Consider the following 26,393-nt stretch of genomic DNA (forward strand, 5'->3'; position numbering starts at 1 on the left):
GAACCAATAGCCATGACTACCGAAGTAGAGTGGATGAAGGCCAGTAGCAACACCTAGGTCTTCTATAATGTACCCAGCCGGATACAACTACTAAATGTGAAATTTTTGTGTTGTGTATCTAGGGTTTCCATGGACCTTAGTATTTATATTGGGTAGCACATTAGGATTCCGTCCATAAAAAAAAAAAACCCCAAATCCTATATATTTCAAGCCTTTAAATTAGATATCAAATTGGTATATAACTCAAACATCCTATTACCCTTATTGGCAGTCTAAGCAATGTTTAAAATATCCACGAAATTGTCAATATTTATGTTGAAAATATCCAAAAATTAAGGATTGATATGGAAATTTAAGGGGAGGGGGGGATGCAAACTTCACCCTATGTCGACGAGATATAGGAAAATCAATGAATATCGACGATATTTACCGATTCACTGCATAAATTTGTCATAACCTATTGCAAATTTCAATAATTGCCGTCGAGGGCAACCGATATTTATATATCCATCCATATTTTCATAAGTTTGCATATCTATATTTTCACTTATGTCGATATTTTAAACACTGAGTCCAAGACATAGGTTTATAAGCCTAATATGATATAAGATTTTATACAATCTTAGCATTAAACCCTAATCTCACATTCCTATTTAGGACCAATTATAGTTGATTTATATTGAATGAAAATCCAACACAATGAGCCGAAAAATGTGATTCTTAAATTTAAGTATAATATGTGAAAAGATAAACTAACCACATCTAATAAGAGAAGGACAACGACTATACGCTTACTTTGACGACTTTACTCTTGACGTCATGAGTAAACCACATATTACCCCAAAGGAATGTGACATTAGTATGCCTTGTGGATAATATGCCTTTGAAATACCAATATATCATGTGTACACTAGGTCACCAATGATATGTCATGCTATTAAGACATACCTAACCCAATGGTGGCTCAAAAACGACTCTTCAGAGTCTCCCCTTGGGTATCCAGCATGCCAGCGTTCCTACCAATAAGGACCTTCATAATTACTAGCTACCAAGATTATGAAGACTGGTCTGCACCATCAAGGACTACCTAGTATACTCTGCAACCTCCTTTCCCAATTGCCTGCTAGGGTTTAATCTCTATAAATAATCAGGTCAAACAAAGGAAATGGTGATCGCCACTTACTACTTAAAACTCTCTAAGTTCAATTTTTCTCTCAAACTACTTAAAACTCCCCCTTTTTAGGGTGTTCATTAACCAAGCTAACGGTGCTTGTTCTTTTGTGTAGGTAAAATTTCATCAAATCAACTGTGTACAAAATTTGCATCCATATAATATATTGAACGTATAAGTGTGATTCATATACAACAAATGACAATAGCAAGAAAATAGATAATTAATCATAAAAATAGAGGAAAAAAGTAGACGAGTCCCATATTTTATGTATAAAACTACTCCCATCAAACTCACATCATGTAATACGAATGAAATTTATAGTGTCTAGCATAATACGAATAAAACTCATACTGTCTTATTCTTATATATAGATATCAAACTCAACTAAACCAATGTGGAAGGCCTAAGGGGAGATTAGGCTATGCTACGCAATGGGACAACCACTTACTAAGTATCAAACTTAAAACAAGTATAATACGTTATTGTCATCTATGTGAGTCGAACGTGAGACATCTGACTTAAAGTGATTGCTAGACGGTAATACTAGTTGGTATGAGTGGGTTAGCAAAACTGAAAGATAAATGAGAAAAAAAAAAAAAAAAAAGAGTAGAGAGAGGATGGAAATTGGAATGTGATATAGGCAGCTGTAGATGAATGGATAAGGTGGGGTAATTACTAAGGGTTTGGCTTTCGGGCTTTTAGGTTGAGAGTTTTTAGATAGATTTTTAGTTTGGATACAGTATTTATAAAACAAGGGCTAAATAATTAGATTTTAAAAAATTAACATAGACAGGCTGGTGTAGTTCTGACAGTTTTTGAGAATTAGAAACTGGAACAGGAACCATTGCAAACCAGTTCGATTCCGGTCCAAGTTTGAACGGTTTTGGTCAACCTAGATTTTTACTATTTTTTTCATCTGATTGGGTTCAATTTCATTTTTTCAATTTTTATGCGGACCCCTATCTGCATGTAACACCACGGTGCCATCGGTTCCATGAGTAATAACATGTCCTATATCCAACTTAGCTAAATCAATCTCCCACTCTTCCATTTTTGCATTCACCACCCTTCTTTCTTAACCTCTCCTCAAGTGCTTCTCCAACTGGATATCTCAACTCTTGAAATCGATCTTATCAGCATGAAAAAACACTTACTCAACCCTTCCTCCCACATCCTTCCCTTCGAATCCAAATTGCTTGACCCTTGAACTCCCTTAATTTCCATTTTTTCACAAACTTTCCCAACTTTTACTCAAAATCGAACTTCAAAAATTGCTATATTATTTTGTTCTAAAATAGAGCCATGTGGATGACTTACCTTGATGGTGAGGTCGGAAGAGTCAAAGACAAAGTTTGGCAATTCGGAGAGGTCACAGTGAAGAGGGTGGTCACATATCACATAAGAGGAGGGAAGTGTATTGCGGTATATTGAGCGACGTGGGAGAGCCGACGATGAGCGAGTTAGGCGAAGTGTCAGGTGTGTGACGTCAAGATGAATGAGTTCTGAGTTTGGAAGCGAGCGACAAGGTCAAGGTATTGAGTTTGAAATTTGAAGTCTGGAGACTGGAAGCAGGGTACTGACTATTGAGTCTGGAGTCTGGAGTCCGGAGAGGACGAGGGGTGTATTAGTTTGGTATAGTATAATACATAAAACGAGGTCATTTTAAGGGTTTTGATGTTCGGTTCAGTTTGTTCGAACCACTAAAATCGAAAATGAATCAATAAATTATAATTTGGTTTGATTTTTTTACAATTCGATTTAATTCGGTATTCGATTTCGTTTTTTTTTTTTTTTTTCCTTCTGTTAGGGCAACGTTAGCCCTTTTTTTAGATTGGCCCAAAGCCTAAAAAAATAGTCTGGCAGACAAAAAATCCACTCTATCCCTAAAAAAAGGCTGGCCCAAAGTCCACCCCAATTTGTAGGCCAACCCAAAATGGGCTAAGGTAGGAATTGACCTATATGGCGTCATGCTGATGCCAACGAACAACAACTTTTTGTTTTTTGCATTAGGCGCATGGAAAACACTCGCGCATGGGTGTGCGTCCTCAACAACACGACAAAGGCTAGGCCCGCGCTACAGGCGCACTAAAAAGGCACGGGACATGGGCCACGTGGCTTGGCTATGGCCGTTGGATTTCCAACGGTAAAAAAAAATTTGAATTTCAAACCCAACGGCTAGTGATGTGGCAAAATCTGGGGCGTCCGATTCCTCGATCAACGGTCTAGGTTTTTTGACCAAAAAACTTGAAAAAAAAATGTCAAAATTATTACCGTTGGCCACATGTCCAATTTTGGGCTGTTGGATTTCAATCTTTTTGAAATCCAACGGTCCAAACTAATTAACTTATTAAAAATTGTTTAAAAATACAAAACAAATAAAACAAATTTTTTTTTAATTTTTTTCTATACTTTCTAATAATGACACATGACATAACAAGATTAGTTAAAAATCATATTCAACTTTAAAAATAAAATAATTTTTTATTATTTTGTAAAAAAATTAATAATATTTTAATACGAATTGACTAGACTTTGAACCAGCTTATTTTTTAGAAATAAATATGTACTTGATCAATTACTGTTCATCAAAGTTAATTACCATTTATTTAGGTGAATTAAATAGACATTGCTCTTAACCTATTCCAACTAGTTGGCACCTTGACGAATACTATTTTTGACTTTATCGAAAGCATTTCTTTTTGGGTGATGCTATTCACACGTCCTTTTTTATCTATCACACACCCCCTCTTAATTTTTGTTCTTTGATCTTCTTCAATTCTTCAATTCGACAACTAAAAATTATGATAAGTGTGTGAAAGGTAAAAAAAGATGTGAGATAGCACAACCCTTCTTTTTAATCAGCATCAAAAGCTTTTATACGTGGTCAAATTTATGGTGGGGAAATGTAAAAACATGTACGGTAAATTAGCGAGTACAAGCCCCACGAAAACTAATTAAATGGTGGGGAATCGAAGCTCCTACGCACGAATCCCATTATATAAACTTTCCGTCTCGATCGTACATTTTGTGTTCCGTTTCTTGCCCTTGCTATTGCCATCGAAGAACCAGAAGAAGGAAAACTCAAAGAATCCAAAGGGCCATCCCTTCTGGGCTTCTTTGCTTCAAGAAGTGGGTGCCTTTGGATTTCGGTTTCAGGAATGAGAGCAAGAGACTGATATCAAAGCAGAAACACTTTCTCACGGGTCAGTCTAGGTGTCATCAAATATTCTTCCTTTTTATCTTAATTTTTTTCTTTTGGTGAGTTTCAACCGTTGGATTGAGACCCATGTGTTGTTTTTTTGTTTGAATTCTCAGGAGGAGGGGCTCTCTGGTTTTTCTTTCCTGCAATCGGTTTTCCATCGGATTTTGTTGCTGATTGGTTTTACATTTTCCTGGGAAAATCCTTAGATCTGATACTGCTTTCTGGGTCTTCCTTGTATTGCATGCATGGGGTAAGTTTTCTGATTCCTTTTCTGGATTTGGAAATTTTATTGGATAGGTAGTTCAATGGGATTTCTGGGTGTTCTTCATTTGTTATCTTTGTGGAGTAAATTAGATTCAGTTGTACTTGATTTGATTGGGAGGCAACTAAGAGTAAATGGATTGCATTTTATCGTTGCGAATTGATGAATCGAAGATGGGATTTTGGGATTTGTACTTGCATTTAGTTTTTGGAATTTCACCAACTTATTAGCTTAGCCTAGTGATATGATTGTATGTGGTTAAGTAAAGCTAAAAGGTTTTCAGATTTATTCTTTTGTGAAAACAAGAAACACAGAAATTGGGAATTTATACGGTTGGACTTGAAATTTTATTTTATCAACGGGTTATGATTCAATTAGATTAAAGTCAATCCAATCAGATGCTAATCAGAGGGGATTCAACATCTCTTTCGTAATAATGTTGATGGAATGAATATCGTTGGATAATATCTAATAGAGCCGTCCCAACATGGTTCCTTCGATGATTTCGATTTTGGAATTTGGCTGTAACCTGTAAGCATATCCTGATTAAGAGGTTTAGCAGAGTACTCATGGCTAGTAATGATATCAGGAGCTGGAGTTATGTTAGTGCGGGGGATTGTATTCTTTTTTGCTTATGTTGAGCCCTTTGTAATTATAGTTGAGGACATTTTCTGCTTAGTGTTCACTTGCCATACTACACATTTGTATCGACAATGCAAGTTCTTATCTTTTTGAAGAAATAAAATGTTCTGTTTTGTTTGTTTTGTCTTTGCCTGTTCTTTCTTGGGGTGATGGTTTGCAAATCTATCATATGATTTTATGTTTAGTTAGTATTGTTAAATTATATAACTGTATATGATTTCTAACAGAATCAGATGTGGTTTGTAACAGAGCAGTGGTTGTCTAGCATGCCATAGTAAGAACGCACTGAAAACTAAAGTGAACGAGCCACCGAAAGGGTTGTTAAACGAACGTCGGACTGAAAAGAAACCAAGCATATCAGAGGATTTCTGGACCACCAGCACGTGGGATATGGACAACAGTGCAGTTCAGTCCCAGGGAAGCATCTCATCAATCAGCACAAACCAGACGCTTGATCCGCATGGTGGCTCTGGCAGCAATAGCACCCCTTCCGAATTTGTAAATCATGGCAAGTTCTTTACTTATTTGTTGCTTTTTAAGGTTTTATTAATCCCTGGGGATTTCATGTTCACATTTCTGAGAGTCGATTTTTCACATTGGAAATTGGTTTAATGACTTATTATCAGGTGGGTCATGTACAGACTCCTCATGACATTCCAAAGACTCCGCCGCTTCGGCAATATAATCACCTGTAATGAAGTCAACTAATTATGTGTTACTAACAACCCTGTTTCCCGTTTTATTTTGAACTTTTTCCTACTAAATTTCATTGCAAATATAATCTTGTAAGGGTTTTTTTTACAGTTACTGTACTTTCTATGGTTTCAAGAAGGACGTACAACTTTTATTCTTGTCATTTTGTGTATCTTGCTATCATATACGAATGTGTGTGTGGATCCTTGTTTAAGTTATATTACTTGGGATTTGTGGTGCAGGTCTTCTTCTCTGGAACCAGACTAGGCACCGTTGGGTAGGGAATAAAAGTCTGAGAGCCCATCAAAGAAAATTCGAGAACCCAAATTAAGGTAAGTTGCTTCTTCTGTTCTTTATTGAATTCAAGCTCATTGGACCTCTTATGGTTAGATCTGCCACAAAGAACTATTTGTTCATAGGACCTCTTGCTTAACCAGATACATGCTAGACGATTGAATACAACCTGTCTTTCACATTCATCAGTGAATTTTTAAAAATAAAAAAGATAATAATTTTCCCAAATGGGAATTGTTATTGGCACTCCGAAAATCTCATTTTGCACTCCAGCTTTCTATAATTAGAAGGAAAAATACACTTTTGAGGAGTGTAGAATGAGATTATTGGAGTGCTAATAATAGTTCCCCATAACGCTAGTTTTATTCATGAGAACACTATGAATGCAAGGATTTAATCATTCCAAGTTGCATTGCATGTACTAACTGGGGATTGGGAAATTGTCCGTTGAGTGCTTCGTTCACTCTCAAGTGTAAAGTAGGGTATGGGTACTCATGAGTACCTTTCTGTACTTTGTCAGCACTCATTGTCTCAGCATGGTTAAATCATTGTGCCCTTGCAGTTTGAATGCGTCGTATGAAAGTTTACTAGGGAGTTCCAAGCCTTTTCCTCAGCCTATTCCTCTCCCGGTGAGCCCCTGCCCCTGCCTGCCCGCTATTATCCTTAAACACACTATCTAATTTGTTTTCCTGGTTCCTACATTAACAGGAAATGGTAGATTTTCTCGTGGATATTTGGGAGCAAGAAGGGCTGTACGATTGAGCGGCAGAGGTACTAGAGATTTTTAAGCTGGCTAGTTACGAAAGTTCATCCAGGTGTTTGCAACACTATTACTGCCTCCTAGAAAATAGGAAGCAATAGCATGGCTTGTGCATCATCAACTATCACATCATTTTTTGCTTGCTTGTTCTTGGATTTTAACTCTTGCGGCATTTTAGATGCGCCCTTTGTCTACATTTTCGTTTTCAAACAGATTTTATAGGATTGGTTTCTTCCACTGATCTTAGTGGGGGGTTTTGGAAGACGAAGATTGACCTTTGTCTACACTTTCCTTTCATTTTCATCCTCCGCCCCCATGCTGTATCTGCTTCAGTGTTCATTTCTGTTTATAGCTGGGACCGAACCCACTTTCTTTGCTAGTTATGGGTCAAAGTGGAAATATGATTTCTCTGAAATTGTGCATAGGGTTGTAAATGAGTTGAGCCAAATCGAATATACAATTGGGATTTTAATTATTTTGATGACCTTAGGGTATTCAATCAGGATTTTAAGTGATTTTATGAAATTCGAAGTGTATTCAATTAGGTTTTAAGACAGCTTATTAAAATCCTTAAAAATTTAGGTATATTCAATTAGGATTTTAAAGGTAAGTGGTCCTTTACCACAATGATGGAAATAAGTTAAGCTATTACATGACGGCGTGGGTTTGAACCCGGTCGGTGGTTAATTTAACAAAATTTATTGTTTGACAAAAAAAAAAAAAAAAAAATTAGGATGTTTAAGAAATATATAACATTCAAGGTGTATTTAATTAGAAATTGATTTTATACTTTGTTTGGATGAATAAATTTAAGATTACTAAAGAATTTTAAAATGACGAAAATTGAAATTACGGGATTTTATTTTCTAGAATTTGTGAATTTTCTTGTTGGTTAACTAAAAACAACAATGTAATTGAATACGAATTTTGTTATTTTTAAACTCTTAATCATATAAATGACGCTTATTTACATTGAATTTAATCTTAGAAATTGAAAATACCAAATTTCAAGTTTTTTTTTCACACAGAAATTCTAAATTTCTACATTTATAAATCTAAACAAGAGAATTGGTTCATGTTAATTTATAAATTCTGACTTTAATTGAAATTCCAAGTTTATTTTCTCGTCCAAACATAAATTTGAAAAAGTTGAGGAATTCGACCATCTTCAATGGAGATTTTAAATTTTGAATATAAAATTTAAATTTGGCAGCTCATGTGGCACTTTAACATATTTTAAAATTTTACTTTCCATTCGATATGTTAAATTAAATTATTATTTTATTGTATTAAAAATAAATTATTAAACAAATAAAAAAATTAATAACAGACATTGAATTAATTATTAAATGGCACCGTCCACCTTCGTTGATTTTTTATTTTTATTTTTTTATATGTGTTTGAACCAAGAGGAATTTCATTAGAACAGGGGGACCTCCGGCGAGAAACAAAGGGAGAAAGGCACAGACGCCAAAACCCCAAAACAGCATAAAGAAACCAAGAAAATACAATTAAACTCAAGTAAAACCCCGTAGCTCGACAAGGACGGAAGGCGAGGATAAGGAGACCTTTCGTCGGTTGAAAAAAAAGAAAGATGTACGATATAAACAAATAACCAATAAAAATTTAATAAAAAACATTTAATAATTAATTAAAAAATATTTGAAGCTGTTGTCAAATTTGATAGTAGCCTATTTTCTGCCAAATTATGTCATCGCCACATAAGAATTGTCATTTCGGTTGAAGAGTATTAGTGTTGTTGTTGTTTTTTTTTTTTTTTTTTTTTTGTTTTGTTATTGTTATAGATGATTTGGACATTTTGACATCTCTCTTGGAGATGCTCTTAGAGGGAATTAGAGAGAATTTATAGTGTAATTTACTCATTCACAAATCTTACCTCTCCCTATGAGATTTTGATTTTGAGGGAATTGAATTAAAATTTTATATAGAATATCTACAAATCAAGTAAACTCTATAAAAATCCGTGAATTTATAAATCTATTGAAATCTCTCAAATTCCCAATTGAATACTACCCTCTTAGCCTGCACATTTAGTTTCTAGCATTACCCCTTACTTTAAGAAGTTGGTTCCGTTCTTTAATATATGAAATATATTTTTATGGATAATATTAGAGAGACCAAATTTTAAGCCAAATGATGTGTAACCATAAAAAAAAAAACAAGCATGTTAATTGACAGTTAATTAATAATTCAATCATCTATAATGTATAATTTGATTTGCAAGTTTGGTTCAAAAAATTTGATCTTCTTAGCATTATCATATTTTTATTGTGGTCTTTGGTCCAATTAGTATGACTTTCTTGGCCCTTCGTTGCATATGATTTTGGGGTTAATTGTCAAAAAGTCATTTCATTTATGATAAAAACGGGTGCTGTTATTATCATTTTTTTTAAATAAAAAATTATTGTGCACTTTAAGCTATATGTAGAAAGAAAAAATACATTTTGAAGAATGTTAAGGGTGCTCTTTCAAATCCACTTCTACTTGAACTCTCTACCATCTTATAGTTTAACGTCAATTTTTGTGTAGATTTAATGAGCATAAGAAAAAGGCAATGTGCTAAGAGAGAAATATAACTAATATTCCTCTCTACGAGTAACCCTCGTGTAAAGATAGCTATAAAATTTAATATGAATAAAATAACTTGATGAAAAATAGTAAATTTTGTTTTAAAATGAAGGTGTTATCCATATACTCATTTGCACACCCGCATTTTAATTTTTATCTTTCTATTTTTTTTTAAATTTATTTAATTCAAAGATTAAAAATATAAAGAATATATAAGAAACAAAAAGAAGTGTACAGAACCACCCTTTCAAAATAATCTTACAAAAAGTCTTTAACATGTCTTTGGTTGGATTACTTCTCAAAAGAGTAATGCTTGAGAGACTAAATTTGTAGGCTAAATTTTAAAACCAAATAATGTATCACTAATAAAAAAATAAGAATGTTTACCAATATTAAGTAATAATTCAATCATTAATTTTTATGTTATCTAATTTCCTTTGCATTATCCCTTAGTAATTGTTAATGTAAAAAGCAAGAAAGTAAACATAGTGAAAAGACGTGGGATCAGGTGCATTTCCCTTGGCTCCATAGAAACACTTAGTCAAACAAAAATGATATTTTTATCATATTTTTAATATTATATTTGTATTATTTCTCTTATAAAAATATAACTCTCGTTTATTCATAAACTTTACTTTTAATAAAAAAAATAGTACAAGTATAAATATGATACGAAAAATGCGATAAACGTAGCATTTCTCTTCAATTGATCGTGCTTGTGTTAAACCTTATCTCATGACATGTTTGAGAAGGATCGAAGAACTTCGATAGGAAAAGGAAAGAATTATCAAGAACCATCCTTCAAATTGTGACGTGTCCACTATTCCACGCGCCAGAACTTGTCAGACTCTTCTACACACTTGTCTAAAACCCAAGCGCAAGTCTCTCTAAATTCAGAAACTGCCCTCCTCCTTTCTCCATCAGCAAACATCCTAACAACAAATACCCACAAATCCAAAATCTTCATAACCCTTGAGTTAACTAAGTTATCTTTCAATGGCTTTGGCACGTTTGGCGTTGAAGAAGTTGCACCAGAGCCAAAGGGTGCTTTCTCCACCACCTTTTTCTGCTGCTTCTTCTCTTCTAGGTCACGGTGTTGGTGAGAGGACAGTTTGTGGAGAGTGCAGAGGCAAAGTTGGCAATGAGATTGCGAAGAGGTTTTCTACGGCAGCTAACGACAAGGCATCCGATGAGAAATCGGAGAACAAAGATGTCGCTGTGTCTCCGGGCAAAAGGTCGAGGTTGTTCCCTAGAAGGCAACGCAGAAGGGGCCTTTGGAGGGACAATGACAGAGACTTCGCCCCTTCGCTTTATGGTACTTTCCTTCACTCCTCTACAATTTTATTTTTCTTGCTAGTCTTTGATGCTAAATTTTCTCATACGTACTAGTATATTTTGTTGTCAGATGGTTAATTAATCGAAATATCTTATTAACAACATACTTTCAATTTGAATCATTGATTATTTCAAATCCTCTTAAAATTATATATGTTAGACTGTGAACATGTATAATTCAATTGACAGCCCGACATTTTATTTTAATATTATGTTGTTAGACTGTGAACATGAATTATCGGTTATTTACCTTATTGTTTAATTGTATTTAAATTTGTGATTCATATTCACTGTATGCAGTGTGTCACCTTGTTTTTCAAAGTCATCTCTCAAATATGACTTTTGATGAAATGGTTGTAAAAGCACAGCGCAAAGTGAAATTTCTAACGAATTAATTCTTTTGGACTTCCTAGAATTCTTCCCCTCAGGCCTTGGAAATGCACTTGTGCAAGCAACTGAGAACATAAACAGGCTGCTTGACAACCTAAACATATCACCATGGTCGCTGTCCGGGCGTGTCAAAGAGCAAAACGACAGCTACAAACTGCGGTATGATGTGCCAGGGCTTGCCAAGGAGGACGTGAAGATCATTGTTCATGACGGGTTTCTGGAAATCAAGGGAGAGCACAAAGACGAGGACGAGGAAGGGTCGGATGATGAGTATTGGTCATCAAGGAGCTATGGTTACTATAACACAACTCTCAGTTTGCCTGATGATGCCAAAGTTGATGATATAAAGGCAGAGTTGAAGGATGGGGTACTGAGCATAACCATTCCTAAAACTGAGAAGCCTAAGAAGGAGGTGAAGGAGATCAATATAAATTGACGGGGAATCTGATCAATCGAAAATGATATATTTGTGTATGTGTGTGGTTGTGTATTTGTTCATGTTGAGATGACTCTCCATCTTGTTGAAAGATCTGTGTTTTAAGATTATGAATAAACATTTGCGACGACTCTTATGGTAGCCCTTCGAATCAATTCAACTTTATTTTTTTCTCTTTCAGATGATAGGTGATTAAATTCAATTTTTTTATTATTTTTTGCACCATCACTTTTCTCAATAGTCAGAAAGGATTTTAAAGAGTACATATCTAGGGTGGTGTTCAATCAAAATTTGTGAATCTTGAAAGTTTAGAGTATTCACTTATAATTTTAAGGGAGTTAGATACAATTCATAGAAATTCAGGATTTTAAATAGTGTATATCTTTTCTCTTTCGTTCACTAAATACAATAAATTATTGAAGCCTCATCTAACAAGGTGGTGGATCGTCATGATTTATATGGTATTTTGAGTATATGTTGAACCTAAAAATTATTTAGCCTACATAATGTGCAGGCTGAGCTATTAATGAGCTAATTACATCTTTCTAGTCAATACAGACGTGCCAACTTGTGATTAAGCTTGGTCCGCGAGTAGAATTGATGTGATGCTCTGCTAACTTCTATGTCCAAGCGACCACAGCGGAGGAAGGAATGTGTCTCAGTAAAAGTTCATCCGAACACTGAGTAACTTAGCAACACCTCACTTTGCTGAAAGGCTAACAACATAACCTCTTTCATGAGAAGACCAAGGACTCTTCACGAGTTGAGGTTTGGATAGGTAATTAGCCAAATCCAAAGCAGTGTTGTTACTCCAAACTGAAGAGGCTTCTTGGCCGCCTGATTCTACAACCCCAGTGCTATTAATCAACTGAAGATGCCATCGATTGTCATCATAATACTGTTACCAAACTGAAGATATGTTGACGGAGTTAGGAGAGAGTTAGTGATTTCTCAAAGAATGAGAAGGTTTCGCGTAGAGAGAGATTTTGTGCAGGGCATTTGTGTGTTGAGTTGAAGATCATTTTCACGTTGCAAGATCACTTCTATTTATAAGAGCAAGTTTCGCAATGACTAACGTATGCCGAAGTAGAGTCTTAATGCAACCATACTTCCTCGGCACTTCTTTGGTATTCTTAACATTATCTTATCACTAGCTAAAACCAATTTGCACATGGTTTCGACCACTTCGACTAGAACTAGGACTTTGAACCTAGTCCTCCTATGCTTTAGATACATTTCTTATCTTATCTACAACAAGTTTTGATTCTTAGATGATTCAAAGCTTATCAAAACTCTTTCTGATCCAGTACAATTCACTTTAATTAGGACTTAGCGGAATTATTTTTCCTCCTGATCCTTTTAAAAATCTCATTTCTGTTAAGACTCGGCCGAATTCATCAGGGGCTGGATATTTGAATACCATCTAGCCTGAAGGAATATCATTAGGCCGAGAATTAAACCCTAATGTGAATTATCCACATTCAGCCCAAATCTAATATTTCAAGCTCAAACAATCTGTCATGAAATCCATGAACTAGACTATATTTTGGGTCTGTAATGAAATATCTTGAATTGGAATAACATAATTATCAATGCTAGTCCTAAAAGTTGTCCTTATAATCATATGGACCCTATAAATGAGGAATAATGTTCTCCAATACACCAAAAAACTGAGTCCATAAAGTATAAGGACTAACTGGATACATGAGGCAAGTCCCCACATATAGGGACAGTAGATGGACTAAAGTGGTGGAGCCTAGTGGGCATTTTGAGTGAAAAACTTGGCCCACCCATAGCAGCTACATGTATAGGTTCCACTGATTTTTTTTTTTTTTCTTTTGTTTATTGAAGTGAAATCAACGATCCTAATAGCTTTCTGCTTTTTTTCTTTCCTTTTGAAAATTACAATGATTTTTTAATCTTTTAGTCCCTAAGTTTAAGGACTATACTATATGGACACACACACTCACTGGAATTACTATTCTTTTAGGGACAAGTATGTTCAATCCTTTTGAGTCCCTCAATGGTGGTGGTGAAGTTTCCAAATAGAGACTCCCATTGAAGATACTCTTAAGTTAAATTAATTAGCATCCTACGTTTGTTCAGTTCTTCGAGGTCCTTATTTTGCGAACTATACCCCTTGCACGCATCGCTATCTCCTTTCACTTATGGAGATGGAAAAAAATATAGCAGATGGCGAGACTATACACATGAAAAATAATATCTTGGTGGGCTAAAACAGTAACACTCGACACTCTTTAGAATATGGTTGTATCAAACCAAAAACAAGTTCATTACCACAATTAGTATTACTCCAAAAAGAAGAAAGCTGTATTGTGGTGCTTTGTTTGAGCTAAAATCACGCCGATCATTCAAAAAAAACAAAATCACGCCGATCATTTGGGCCCAACTCTGAGACATGGAGACTCAATGTGCCCCGAATTGGAGCTTTGTACAACATATGTAGGACTGTTATGGATGACAAATTGACCGAGAACAGCAATTTACTTTCTTGTCCCTCTGCAAGCAGCAGCTAGGCTGCGAACCCTGCAAGGGTAAAACAGCTTGATTATATTTATGTTCTTTTTGCTAGTCCGAAAACACAAGAACAACCAATTTTGGGAAAGGAAAAAAATTGAGATTAGCACTGATATAATAACGCTTCATAAGAAAAAGATAAGGCCTGTTTGGTATTATGGTGTTGTGGAAATAAGCGGCTTTGTTGAAAACCAAACGCTCAATTTTTATTCATGAAACTCACCAATTGCAAACAAAAAGGAGTAGAGTGGTTAAATTAAATTGATAAAAGCAAAATTTTAGACTGAATGTGTTTCCGTAATAAACCGAGTGACCAGTATTGTGTGTAAGGACGGATCCACATAGTGACTTGGGAGGTCCTAGGATCCATCGGCGATCCTAAATCACTACTATAAATTTTATGAGGACCCCTCGTACTCGAGCATGAGGTATGTGCAGGTTGTAGGTTGCAGGTTGCAGTGGCTGTCTTCTTCTCAGAGAAGATGACCGCGCACAGAGAAGAAAGAAAATAGGGACCCTTCCTGCCTCTCTCCTCCTTGCTTCTGCCATGGTCTCATTTGTCGGTGTCACCCACTTCTCCTCCAACCTTTCTCTGTCGTCTAGTGGGGGCAGTACACAAGCCCAAATTTCCCCAAATTATTTCAACCATCTTAGTAATTTTTCTTATGGGTGAAATTTCCTTCATAAGGTTAGTAAGATGGATATGATTTGTCATGGGTTGGTGAAATTTGGGGGTGGAGCTGCCATGGCTTCGGTAGAATGGGGAGGGAGGTGGTTGGTGGCGGTATGGCAGCTTTGTTCTTAGTGAGAGAGAAGATGGATGTTTGGAAACTAGTAAAAGAGAAAAATGGTGTGTTTGGTTAGAAAGATAGTGGGAGTATGGGGAGAGTTTTATTTGACCGGTGTTTTAAATTTAGTGGTTCATATTAGATAATCAATAACTTAGGTACTCCCTAGTAACTTATGAAACCTCGTAATAGACGCCTGAATTATGATTTTATAATTTGTAATATTGTTTTGCATTTGATTTTTGAAAGAAATGTATTATATTTAAATTTTCAATGTTATTTTTGTCTATAATTTTTTTGACCTTTATAATTGGGACCCCACGAGTTTAAAACCCTGGATCCGCCACTGATTGTGTGTTTCCAAGATGGGAATTGTTATTGACAATTTGACGCTCTAAAAATTTTATTTTGCATTCTGAATTTTTTATAATTAAAAAGAAAAATACACTTGTGAGGAGTGTAGAATAAAATTTTTGAAATACTAATAACAATTCCTTAAAAGCAGTTTCAATAGGCTGGCACCCAACCAAAATAATGGCCTGGCACCCAGATTTTTCACTCCAGCCCAGTAGATAGGCTGGCACCCAGCCCAAGCTGGTCTCCAAGCCAGCCTAAAATCGACTGAGCAATCGGACGGTCCGATTGACGTCATCTCACATTTACACCCTCAACATCTTCCTCTGCACCAACCTTATCGCCCACTACGTCTATCACATCCCGGCCCGAGCCCCCACCACATCCTGGGCTCGACTCCACTGTAACACGATATTGTTCGCTTTAGGCCTCGACCACACCCTCACGGTTTTGTTTCTAGGAACTCACACTAGAACTTCCCAGTGGGTCACCCATCCTAGGAATGCTCTCGCCCATTTCTCGCTTAATTTCAGAGTTCCGATGAACTCTAAAGTCAGTGAACTCCCAAAAGACCTCGTGCTAGGTAGAGATGAGAATATACATATAAGGCTTACATGATCCACTCCCCTGTGCGATGTGGGATGTTACAATCCATCCCCCCTTAGGAGCCCGACGTCCTCTTTGACACACATTTGGCCAAGGATTGGCTCTGAAACCAAATTGTCACATCCCGGCCCGGGCCCTCACCACATCCTGGGCTTGACTCCACTAGTAACACGATATTGTCTGCTTTGGGCCCCGACCACGCCCTCACAATTTTGTTTCTGGAAACTTACACGAGAACTTCCCAGTGGGTCACCCATCCTAGGAATGCTCTCGCCCCTTTCTCGCTTAACTTCGGAGTCTCGATGAACTCTGAAGCTAGTGAACTCCCAAAAGGCCTCGTGCTAGGTAGAAATGAGAATATACATATAAGACTTACATGATCCACTCCCCTGGACGATGTGGAATGTTACAACGCCTCTATGGGCTCTGCCTCTTACCTTACACCCTCTTCTCTGCCGCCTCCTCCTCCTCCTCCGACGTCTTCCTTTGGAATGTCATGATCAGAGGCTTCGTCGACATGGCCTGTATAACAAAGCCATTGCTATGTACAGTAAAATGTGGGACGTGGGTGTTAGTCCCTTTTGTGATTAAATCTTATGGGTTTGCTCGTGATTGGAGATTAGGTAAGAAGGTTCATGGAGATGTGATTGAATGTGGGTATGCATTAGATGTGTTTGTACGTAATTCATTTATTGGATCGTATGGGAAATTTTGGCAGGTTGAAACTGCACGGAAGGGGTGGAAATTTGGGCAAGGTAATTCACCTAAAGTGCACCCATCCCCACCCCCGAACCAATACATACCACTGCAGCACCTCCCAGATTGCCAATACCCATCACCAACCCCACCCCAAAAATTCTACCCAACAGACGCAGTTCCAAATCCGAATGGAGAAAGAGAGAGAGAGAGAAAGAGAGATGCAGAGGGCAGGTTGACGCGTCGGGAGTGGCAAGAGTTGGTGTTTGGGGATGATCGAAGAAACAAATTAAGGAGGATGTAGAGGGAGAGTATAGAGGGTTCTAGTGAAACTGTGGAGGTTCCAGACTTACCCTTTTTTTTTTTTTAATAAAATTATTATTTATATAAAAAATTAAAAAATTGACTAGGCAATTTTTTGTTAGGGGTGAAAATGTATTTGGTCTATTACTGTTTATTAGGGTTTATCACTGTTTACTGAGTGAATTAAATAGGCTGAGTGCTGGCGCATTTTTTCAGGGATGGACTTGCTCTAAGTAAATACTGTTTTCAATGTTGTGTATGTTTTGGTCATCATACGAAGTTGCTACACTTCTTTGTGGAAGGTTTGTCAAACACGTTGACACTGATTTTATATGATTTGACAGACAAAAAATTTTGAAATACTGCAAAGCATAATAGAATTTCAAATTCATGTGAGTCTATTTAGCATTTAAAGTGATGTATGTTATCAAAATCTCTAGCATTTAAAGTATTGAATATTACTTGAAAGCTCTTCGCAACATTTTTTTTCTTTATTAAAAAAATATAGAGTGATGATAGATTCACCTAATTATCTTATTTTCCCACCTCAGTTATAATCACATCTACCATCAAAGTTTAAAAACATTGAAATTCTACTTTCCCACCCACTAGAATTCTAAATAAGGAAAATTAATGAAAAAGGCTTGAAAACTTTGAGTTTTAATTAAAAACACAAAAATGTGTTGTAAGTGAATAGTACCAGGAGTAGGGGTGGGCACGGTCCGATTCGGTTTGATGCGATTCTGCTTAAATTTATTATTAAAATCATACGGTTCGGTTCATGACGGTTCCGGTTCTATTCATACCGGTTTACGGTTCTAACCAAAATTATATATATGTTTTTTCTAATTTTGTACTTCTAATACCAAACACATAGTTCTACCATAACTTCAAGTAAATTTAAGTTTCCACTACTAGATCTACAAGATTTGTGACCGGAAGATAGAAAGTGTGAATATAAATATAAATCAAAAGATAGAAAGGCTCATATCAAGACAAGACCAAAGTGTAGATCTTAAACTAAAACTAAAATCTACGTAATGCATAATATACTGGAACAGAATGAAAAAAAATAATGTAGGGAAAGAAAAGTGATAAAACAACAAAGGAGGGGGAGAGAAGTGAAGAAAAATATTGGGTTTATGTACATGGTCTTCTTGGAAAAATGTCTTATTTATATAAAAATAATAAAAAAACAATAATTTATATTAAAAGTGGTTCGGTCCAGTTCCTACGGTTCTTAATATTTCCAAACCGGAACCATTTGAAACGGTTCGGTTCGGTTTTTGTTTTGGTTTTGACTTTTTTGGTCAACGTGGTTTTTACAGTTTTTTTTGTCATGGTTAGATTCAGTTTTCCAGTTTGACGGTTTTTATGCCCACCCCTAACGACGAGTGACTTTTTTGTTCTAGTTTTGACTTTTTTGGTCAACGCGATTTTTTACAATTTTTTTTTTGTCACGGTTAGATTCGGTTTTCTGGTTTGACGATTTTTATGCCCACCCCTAACCATGAGTGACTTTTTAAAGTAAAAATGTCATTTTTTGTTAAAGTGAACAGTACCGGAAGTGTTTCATTAAAACTCCCTTCTAAATAACCTTCACCACACTTCCATTGTCTGGTTTCCACCACCAGTCCTCCTTGAACTTCTTTTACAAGCATAATGCATTAATTGGTAACAAAATTGAGGGTGTGAGTCAAGAGGACAAAGTAGATGATTGGATGGAACCTAATTTTATAAAACAAAATTTCTGAAATTTTCCAAAAACACTCAACAATGAGCTGTCTAGAAAGTTGGATGGAGCCTAATCTAATAAAACAAACCCAAATTTTGAAAACACTATGATTGTAATCCAATCAAAACCTAATCAGGCAAATTCAAGCTGATTTGAATTGATTTTGGAAAAAAGAGAGAACAAATGTACTAAAATGATAAACAGGGGACGAAGAGAGAGACGGTGGCAGTCGACGGAGAGGCCATGGCAGTTGATGTAGAGACCAAGAAGAGATGAAAACCGAAGGGAGAGAAGGATGGGGAAAGAGAAATGGGGTAGGGGTTTAAAAGTCTTTTTATAAAAGAATAAACATGTTATTAAATATTTTTTTAAGAGGTGGGGGAAAAATAAGACAGTGTGATGAGTTTAGTAGTATTTAAAACATATTGTCAACATTTTTGTATTATTAAGGACATAAAGAGCTAAAAAAATTGGCTTTAGTGTGTTGGTTTAGATATAAGAAATATAAGCTTTCAAACCTTTTAATTTGCTGGTAAATATGGAAAGATAGAAATAATGTGGTACTAGAAATGGTAAACCTACTCCCAGTGAGGTCTATATGTTAGCTTCAACCCTTGGTAATGATTATATTCAAGCTAATAATGTGGATAAGTCGAGTAGAAAGCAAAATTTGAAAAGCAAACACAAAGAAGGCACTTGAAAATCAATTCTGATGGTCGGTTATCAACTCAAAAGCAGCAGCTGGATTTGTGATCAGAAATGAAGATGGAGTACCAATTGTTACTCGAGCAAGAAGCTTCGGTGAAAACAACATTTCTGTTACGGACGCTATAGCTTTGAGGGATGCTCTTTGATTAGTTAAAGGAAAAGATTTCAAGAAAGTTTGTGTGGTAGGTGATTTGAAGCTTGTTATTGATGTTAATTATTAAAGACTGCTGCTCTACCCATTGGCGTTTGCGGAATATCATTGAAGATATCAAGTGATTGGTGACTGCTTTAAAGCAATTTCTTGAAACCATATTTATAGGGAGGCAAACTTCCTGATAGATGCAGTTATTAGTATTGGTTTTAGTTTTAATAACTTTCATATTTGGGATAGGGCCTTGCCGCATGTGGCGAGGAAAGTTTTGATGTTCGATTATATTGGAACTGGTTGCAACCATGGCCATCTGTTTAATTTGTTTGGTTTTCTTATAAAGAAAAATATATAAGAAAGAATAGGTATTTGATAAACAACTCTACTTGATTATCTCATACATTGTTTTTCAGTTATGGCATACAAAATTAATGTCTGATCTATTTTTTATTTTTTAGGACACAATGAACACATGAATGAGGACAATACTCATTTCTTACGATTTTATTTAGCAGAATTTAGGGGATGAGATTGATTCATGACAAGGGTCTTAGTGAAATGAAGTCGTATACGTTTGAAATTATATCTTGTTTTTTATTTTTTGTGTAAGAGAAATTACACCTTGATTATGCAAATGCAACCTTTGAAACTAATATATGATTTTGTTCAAAAAAAGAAATTACACCTTAATTTTTTCTCATTTCTAAATGCGAGATAATAAGAGAGCTTCCACAACATCTACTTGATAATTCAAAGTGCAAGGTCTTGGGGATTTCATTTGTGCTCTAGTTCATTATCATCAGTAGGGTTTCTTCTTCTTCTTCTCCTTTTTTTTTATTTTTTATTTTTTTTTTCTGTTTTTGGGGATAAGTGCTGAACTGCTGCTCAGTTTTCAAACCAGTTCTTTGGAAAATTGAGGAGCTTGAACTAGAAGAAAGAAAAGGAGTTAATATTGCAGGTTTCCCAAGAGGCAGTTAATTTTGCCACTTCTTGTTCTGCAAAGTCCAAAAGCTGTAGAAAGTAACGAAAATCTCTGGTCCTCAGGTTTCTATAAATCTTTAGAACTGTTTGATGTTTGCTTATAAATCTTTAGAACTGTTTGGTGTTTGCTTATAAATCTTTAGAACTGTTTGGTGTTTGCTTTTACAAATCTTTAGAACTGTTCGGTGTTTACTTTTTCGGTGAAAATCTTAAAACTGTTTTGGCGTACTCACTTTTATCAGGTGTGCAACTGGAGGAGCTTGGAGTCTTTCTCATGGTGTTCATGACCAGAGAGGTCACTTGTACCTATTTATTGCGGTGATAAATTAATATTGCTTGGATTCTCCAATACACTGCTCTATAAACAGTATTATGGTTAAAGCAAATCTCAGTTTTTCACCTTCTCTTTAGCAATAGACAACTCAATTTCTTTAAATGAACAGTAATTATCTTACATAAATAATAACTGCCCAAGTGCATCTTAATCCTTAAACTGAATAGCCTAGACTATTGGTATTAAAATATTATTATCATTTTTTAATAAAATAATAAAATTAACTTCATTTTTAATTTCGGATATGCTTTTTAACCAAAGGTGGAAGAGTATGGTTAGGTATATTAGTATAAAAATTAAAATTTTCTTAGATTTTTTCTGTATTTTTAATAATTTTTGAAATTTTTTATTATTTTTTAATTATTTAAATTGAGGCTAACGTCACGCTGACGTTAGCCTTGCATCATATGGGTTAGGCGCTAAGATTGTGGATTTTGGCTGGACTTCTTCCTCGGCCTCACCTTGAACCCAATTGCTTGACTGGGCTAGAGCCATTCGGGGTTTTGGGAGAGGTGGGGCGGCTGTGGATTCCATTGCCCATTAATTGGGCAATTAGCTCCCACTGGAGCTACTCCTAGTAAATACATAGAGGGTTAAACTTATGCATGTGAGTAAGTTTTCACCTTTTTTTTTTTTTTTTGGACAAACAGAGTAAGTTTTCACTTTAATCAAGCAAAAACTCAGTTTATTGGCTATTCTCAATTGTAAACAATATCTGTTACAAGGGCAACGATTTTCATTTCAATATACATATTATTAATCTATTATATATTTTCTTATGGAATACAATTTTGTATCATTGTTCATTTTTGAGTTCTATACCTTCACGTTTAATAATGTTACAACATGACATAACATTTAACGCCTAAATCGCAAAAATTGATAAGTTATAGTTACTAACACATAGTGACATTATTAAATTCTTTATAGATGTCTGATTATACCACCAAGATATATTGTTACTCGTGAACGTGATCACATCACAAAATTATCATTCATTAAATCGAAGAATATCGTAGACTAACCAAACATAAATAAATTAAAGGTATACATAACAGATTTAATCTAATTACAGGATGTGTGTACAGTTTTTTGTTGACATGTGATATCTATGTAAATTTTCATGTGAATTTACTGTTGACACATGATTGTACACACATCCTGTTTATATGACTAAATAATCTCTAATTAAAATAATTTTTAAATAAAAATTATAAAATCTAACGATTTCAATTATAAAATTTACAAAATCAAATTACATTATTCACAGGAGAAAAATGATCATCTTCTACTTTGTTTTATCTCCTTGTTTTTTCTACAAATGGTAAAAAACTGACCAATCCAATCAACTTTCTCAATCACCAGTTAAGAAAGGACGACTATTGACTGTAGGAATTGTTTGGACTATTTCTATTATTCTATACCATAGTTGAATGCTACTGGCTAGCATTTTGTTCCGACAAATATTTGATAATAATTGAGGAAATGGTCCTTAACTTATAGAATAGTAATATGGGTGTAGTCTTCTCCATCATTTTCCTTTTCTTTAGATATTTGTATATCAAAATTTCGACAAATATATATATATATATATATATTTTTTTTTTTTGGAAATTTGGGAATATCATTATCATGGCCGCACCAAAAGGACGGAAAGCCACAAAGGGCTAACAGACAAACACGTTGACAAGATTGAACAAAGAAAATACAACAGGACTCACTAATAAATAGGGCGTCAAACCCTTATACACTTCAAATAAAAGTTAAATAGGGGCAGGGAGACCATCCTTGTTTAGAATCCTTACAAACGAAAATGGATGCCGATAAACTCAGATTGTATTGTTCACCTTAATGCGACATCACAAAATTCATCGCTACATTAACTAATCTTGAAATCCAAGACCAATCACAAGCAAGAAAGTATTTGTACATAAATAATTTAGAGAAAAATAAAAGAAGAGAGATGAAGTATATTTTTAGGTGATTGGCCGATGGGTGCTACCATTTTGTAAGACAATGGATTAACCAAGATGCCTATCCCAAGATCGTCAAATAGTCACTTCAGTCTTTCACTAAAAACCTTGTGTCAGGTGCAACAGCCCCCAAAAAGACCCAGAAAAATTTACATTTTCAACAAAAATCAGTGTCTTTTTATTGGTGTGTAATGCAAGACTAAGGCAGGCAACAGAGAAATGTAGTGTCGAAATGAAACAGCATTTTTAAATTTTAATTCCACCTTTGTCTAAAAATAATATAAATACCTTCTTTAAATTACAGCCTCTTCATTTATCAACCACCAATCTTTTCTTCTCCTGTTCTTCTTGCACAGCATCCCTTCTCTTCACTGTAACAGAACATCCCAATAGTGGATTTTAAGATTTATCCAGGTCCTTCAAAGAGTACTGCTCCAGATGGCTCCTTCAACCAGAAACTACCGTGTACGTGGCCTCAAAGTTGCAATAATCACTGTGGCTTCCATCTTTTTACTCACGACTTTACTTCCCAAATCAGGTATAATTATTTAAAACCCTACCGGCTACCACCTACCCACTTTAACAAAAACTGTTTAGGATTGGAGCATTCTGTTCCCTTTCAAAGTTGAAAATACGAATTGGGTTTTCTCTGTTGGGTCTGTAAACTACAATGTTTGACACTTTTTCATTTCATCATCTTACTGTTCTCTCTTCTGTTCTTCTGTTCTTAGAGTACAAAGTACTTACTGATGAAGGGTTAGGGTTTTCTTTATATTTTATTTTTATACTTTTTACTTGCTAATGATAGTTAACTAAACGAAATTAATCTTCATTAATTTTGGTTTTTGGTTCTGGTTTCAAAAACTGTCCAGTGGATTCTGTGCAATCAAGCCATAACAATGAGAGTAGTGATGATCTGTTCTTGCAAAGCAAAATGGTGCTGGGTTCAAGGCCTCCAGGATGCCAGAACAAATGTTTGAATTGCAGGCCTTGCATTGCAACTCTGGTGATTCCGGTCCACAAAACAAAGCGTCTCAGTTTGTCATCTCATGGAGAAGAAGGTGAAAGCTATTATTTGCTCTCCTGGAAATGCAGATGTGGAAATAAGCTATTTCAGCCATGAATCTATCTTGTTCTTTACCCTTCCATATATAGAAACTTAGCATATGCTACTCATTAGGTGAACCTTCTACCTAGCTGTAGCTGCTCATGCACGGTGTGCTCTGAAAAGATAAGTTAAAGTAACCTTAATTATCAATCATTTAGATGTGCAGTTGCACCTATTATGTGTTCGTAGATACTGACTAATTTCAACAATGTTTGGCTATTTAGGTATGAGTAAGAACTCTTTCTCAAAGTTTTTTGTGTTCGAATTACAGAGTTTTGTGCTTATGATTAAAATTGTTATTATTATGAATCACTTTGTAAAGATTATCTTTGCAAAAGTTGAATTAAAACTAAAGTCGTTTGTTAATTTATTGTAACAAATACATAGACGGTTCGTAATACTTTTATCAATTTCGTTCATTTGTTTTATATAGTTTGATGACTAAATGATTTTAATTTTAATTGATTTTTTTGTAGAATGAATCTTTGTGGACATTTTTTATTATAAACACAAAATCTTATAAATCGATAATAAATAATTTTAAATAAAAATTTTCTTGTTCTTTTAAGTTGCCAAATATTATACAACTAATTATATATTAATCTCACCTTATCAGTACTACTTTTGTCTTACATTGTGCTTAATTATCATTTTCTGTCTTCATGAATTCTTGTGCAACCATACACTGTGTTGATGTCATGTATGTCGAAATTAATGGATTAAACAGGTCAGATGTATACGCACAATGTGTACCAAAACAATGAGACGTCATGCTTTTGGCAGCTGGCGATAATTCATAAAAAGCGACCGTAGTATAATGGATAAGACAACACTTCAAAAGTGCACCGTTTTGTTTTTAGGGATCTTAGGAATTTTGTGATTGTGATCGTTCATCGTATATCGTGCGGTTAGTAATTATTTCAAAAGTAAAATTTTAAAATTAAATATAAATAATACCTAATGAAAACTGATCGTACGATAAACAGTCACGATCATAGAATCCCTAAGATCTCCAAGAAAAAGATCTGGCGGGGATCTTTTTCCCATTTAGACTTTCTCCAACCGAAGAAGGGTCAGAGGGCTCCCTTTAACCCTATAGTCCTCCAAGAAATTATATTTTAATGAACAGTGATATACCATATTTCATACCATCTCCAACTGAGGGGGCCAAAGAATCATAAGCCAAATATAGTCCTGTGACAAAAAACAATCTCCAACCGAGGAGGCCAAAGGGTCATAGGTCAAACATAATTTATTATTTTAATTGAATTAATATGGTTAAATAAATTAAACTACGTTATTAAAATAAGATTTTCGGACATATTAAAAACTACAACAACTTCAATTTAAAGATTCAACAATTTCAATTTAAAGATTCAACTACTTCATTTTAAAAACTACAACTTAAATTTAAAGACTACAACTTCAATTTAAAGGCTTCAACACCTTCAATTTAAAAACTACAACTTAAATATGAAAGACTACAATAACTTCAATTTAAACACTATAATCATCATCTTCATCTGCCATTGTAGGAGTATAGTCCGATATAAACAACTTCGGTTGGGCCATAATTTCCTTCTTTTTCCTATCAAATTATGCCTTACTCATTGGAGTGTAATTCGAAGTGTTCTTTTGCATGTTCCTATCATTCATCTCTTCTTGTATTTGTTTTGCCCGTTCTTCGCGCCTACGGTTCCTTTCTTCTGCACCAAAGACATTTTGCTCCCCCATTAATCGCAATAAGGACACCATTTCCTGTTGAAAGGCATAATCATCCTTTGCCTTGCCTTTTTCCTTCAATGTTTGGGCCTTGTTTCGTCCCGTAGTCCTAGGTATGGAAACTTCACTCGGAGATGGATTTTCTACCTTTGTTTCTTGAATGGTAGGAGATCCATGTTCATCCCCAATTGCATTTGAGGAAACATTTCCAAACACCTGCGTAGGACCAAATCTTTCTTAAGGTGGATCTTCAAATAACACCCACCCTTTACAAATTTCCCAACAACCATGATGACTAAAGGGTTTCGAGTTGTCCTCCATATACAATTCATATAAAATTCCTCTGCTTAGCGTACCTATAAAATATAATAACAAAAATTAAAGGAAATTAATTTATAAAATTAAATTTAATATAATTAAATATTTAAAATAACTTGTGAAAACATTTACTTCGTCGTAGTAATTGACTCCGCTTTCATGTCTGCTTCCAGCCTTTAACACTGCTTGAAGTCATTTATTCAAACTTGGATGAAGATGTTTTTTCCATCTTGAAGAACAACTCTCGTGGTTTCGGGAATTCAGTGAAGTGGTGCATTTGTAGAACTCATAGTACTTTTTGGAT

General features: G+C 35.0%; 3 protein-coding genes across 3 annotated transcripts; all 3 read left to right on the forward strand.

Moving 5' to 3' along the window:
• The first annotated feature begins 4,144 nt into the window (after positions 1–4,144).
• On the forward strand, positions 4,145–7,330 carry LOC103955265. The gene is given in 8 exon segments (XM_048584147.1): positions 4,145–4,377; positions 4,490–4,626; positions 5,530–5,788; positions 6,216–6,260; positions 6,263–6,305; positions 6,830–6,896; positions 6,976–7,051; positions 7,120–7,330. Coding segments are annotated over 6 exon segments (477 nt in total). The 5' UTR covers positions 4,145–4,377; positions 4,490–4,617; the 3' UTR covers positions 7,030–7,051; positions 7,120–7,330.
• A 2,973-nt stretch (positions 7,331–10,303) lies between these two features.
• On the forward strand, positions 10,304–11,957 carry LOC103955267 (26.5 kDa heat shock protein, mitochondrial). Its single transcript, XM_009367146.3, has 2 exons — positions 10,304–10,931; positions 11,365–11,957. The coding sequence occupies exons 1-2, from the start codon at positions 10,613–10,615 to the stop codon at positions 11,775–11,777; spliced, it is 732 nt and encodes a 243-aa protein (XP_009365421.2). The 5' UTR covers positions 10,304–10,612; the 3' UTR covers positions 11,778–11,957.
• Positions 11,958–23,007: 11,050 nt separating this feature from the next.
• Positions 23,008–24,291, forward strand: LOC103955270 (EPIDERMAL PATTERNING FACTOR-like protein 8). Its single transcript, XM_009367149.3, has 2 exons — positions 23,008–23,479; positions 23,814–24,291. The coding sequence occupies exons 1-2, from the start codon at positions 23,380–23,382 to the stop codon at positions 24,062–24,064; spliced, it is 351 nt and encodes a 116-aa protein (XP_009365424.2). The 5' UTR covers positions 23,008–23,379; the 3' UTR covers positions 24,065–24,291.
• The last annotated feature ends 2,102 nt before the right edge of the window (positions 24,292–26,393 follow it).

The sequence above is a fragment of a genome, unplaced genomic scaffold (genome assembly GCF_019419815.1).
Source record: "Pyrus x bretschneideri cultivar Hongxiangsu unplaced genomic scaffold, Pyrus_bretschneideri_v1 Contig20, whole genome shotgun sequence".
In the NCBI taxonomy this organism is placed as follows: Eukaryota; Viridiplantae; Streptophyta; class Magnoliopsida; order Rosales; family Rosaceae; genus Pyrus; species Pyrus x bretschneideri.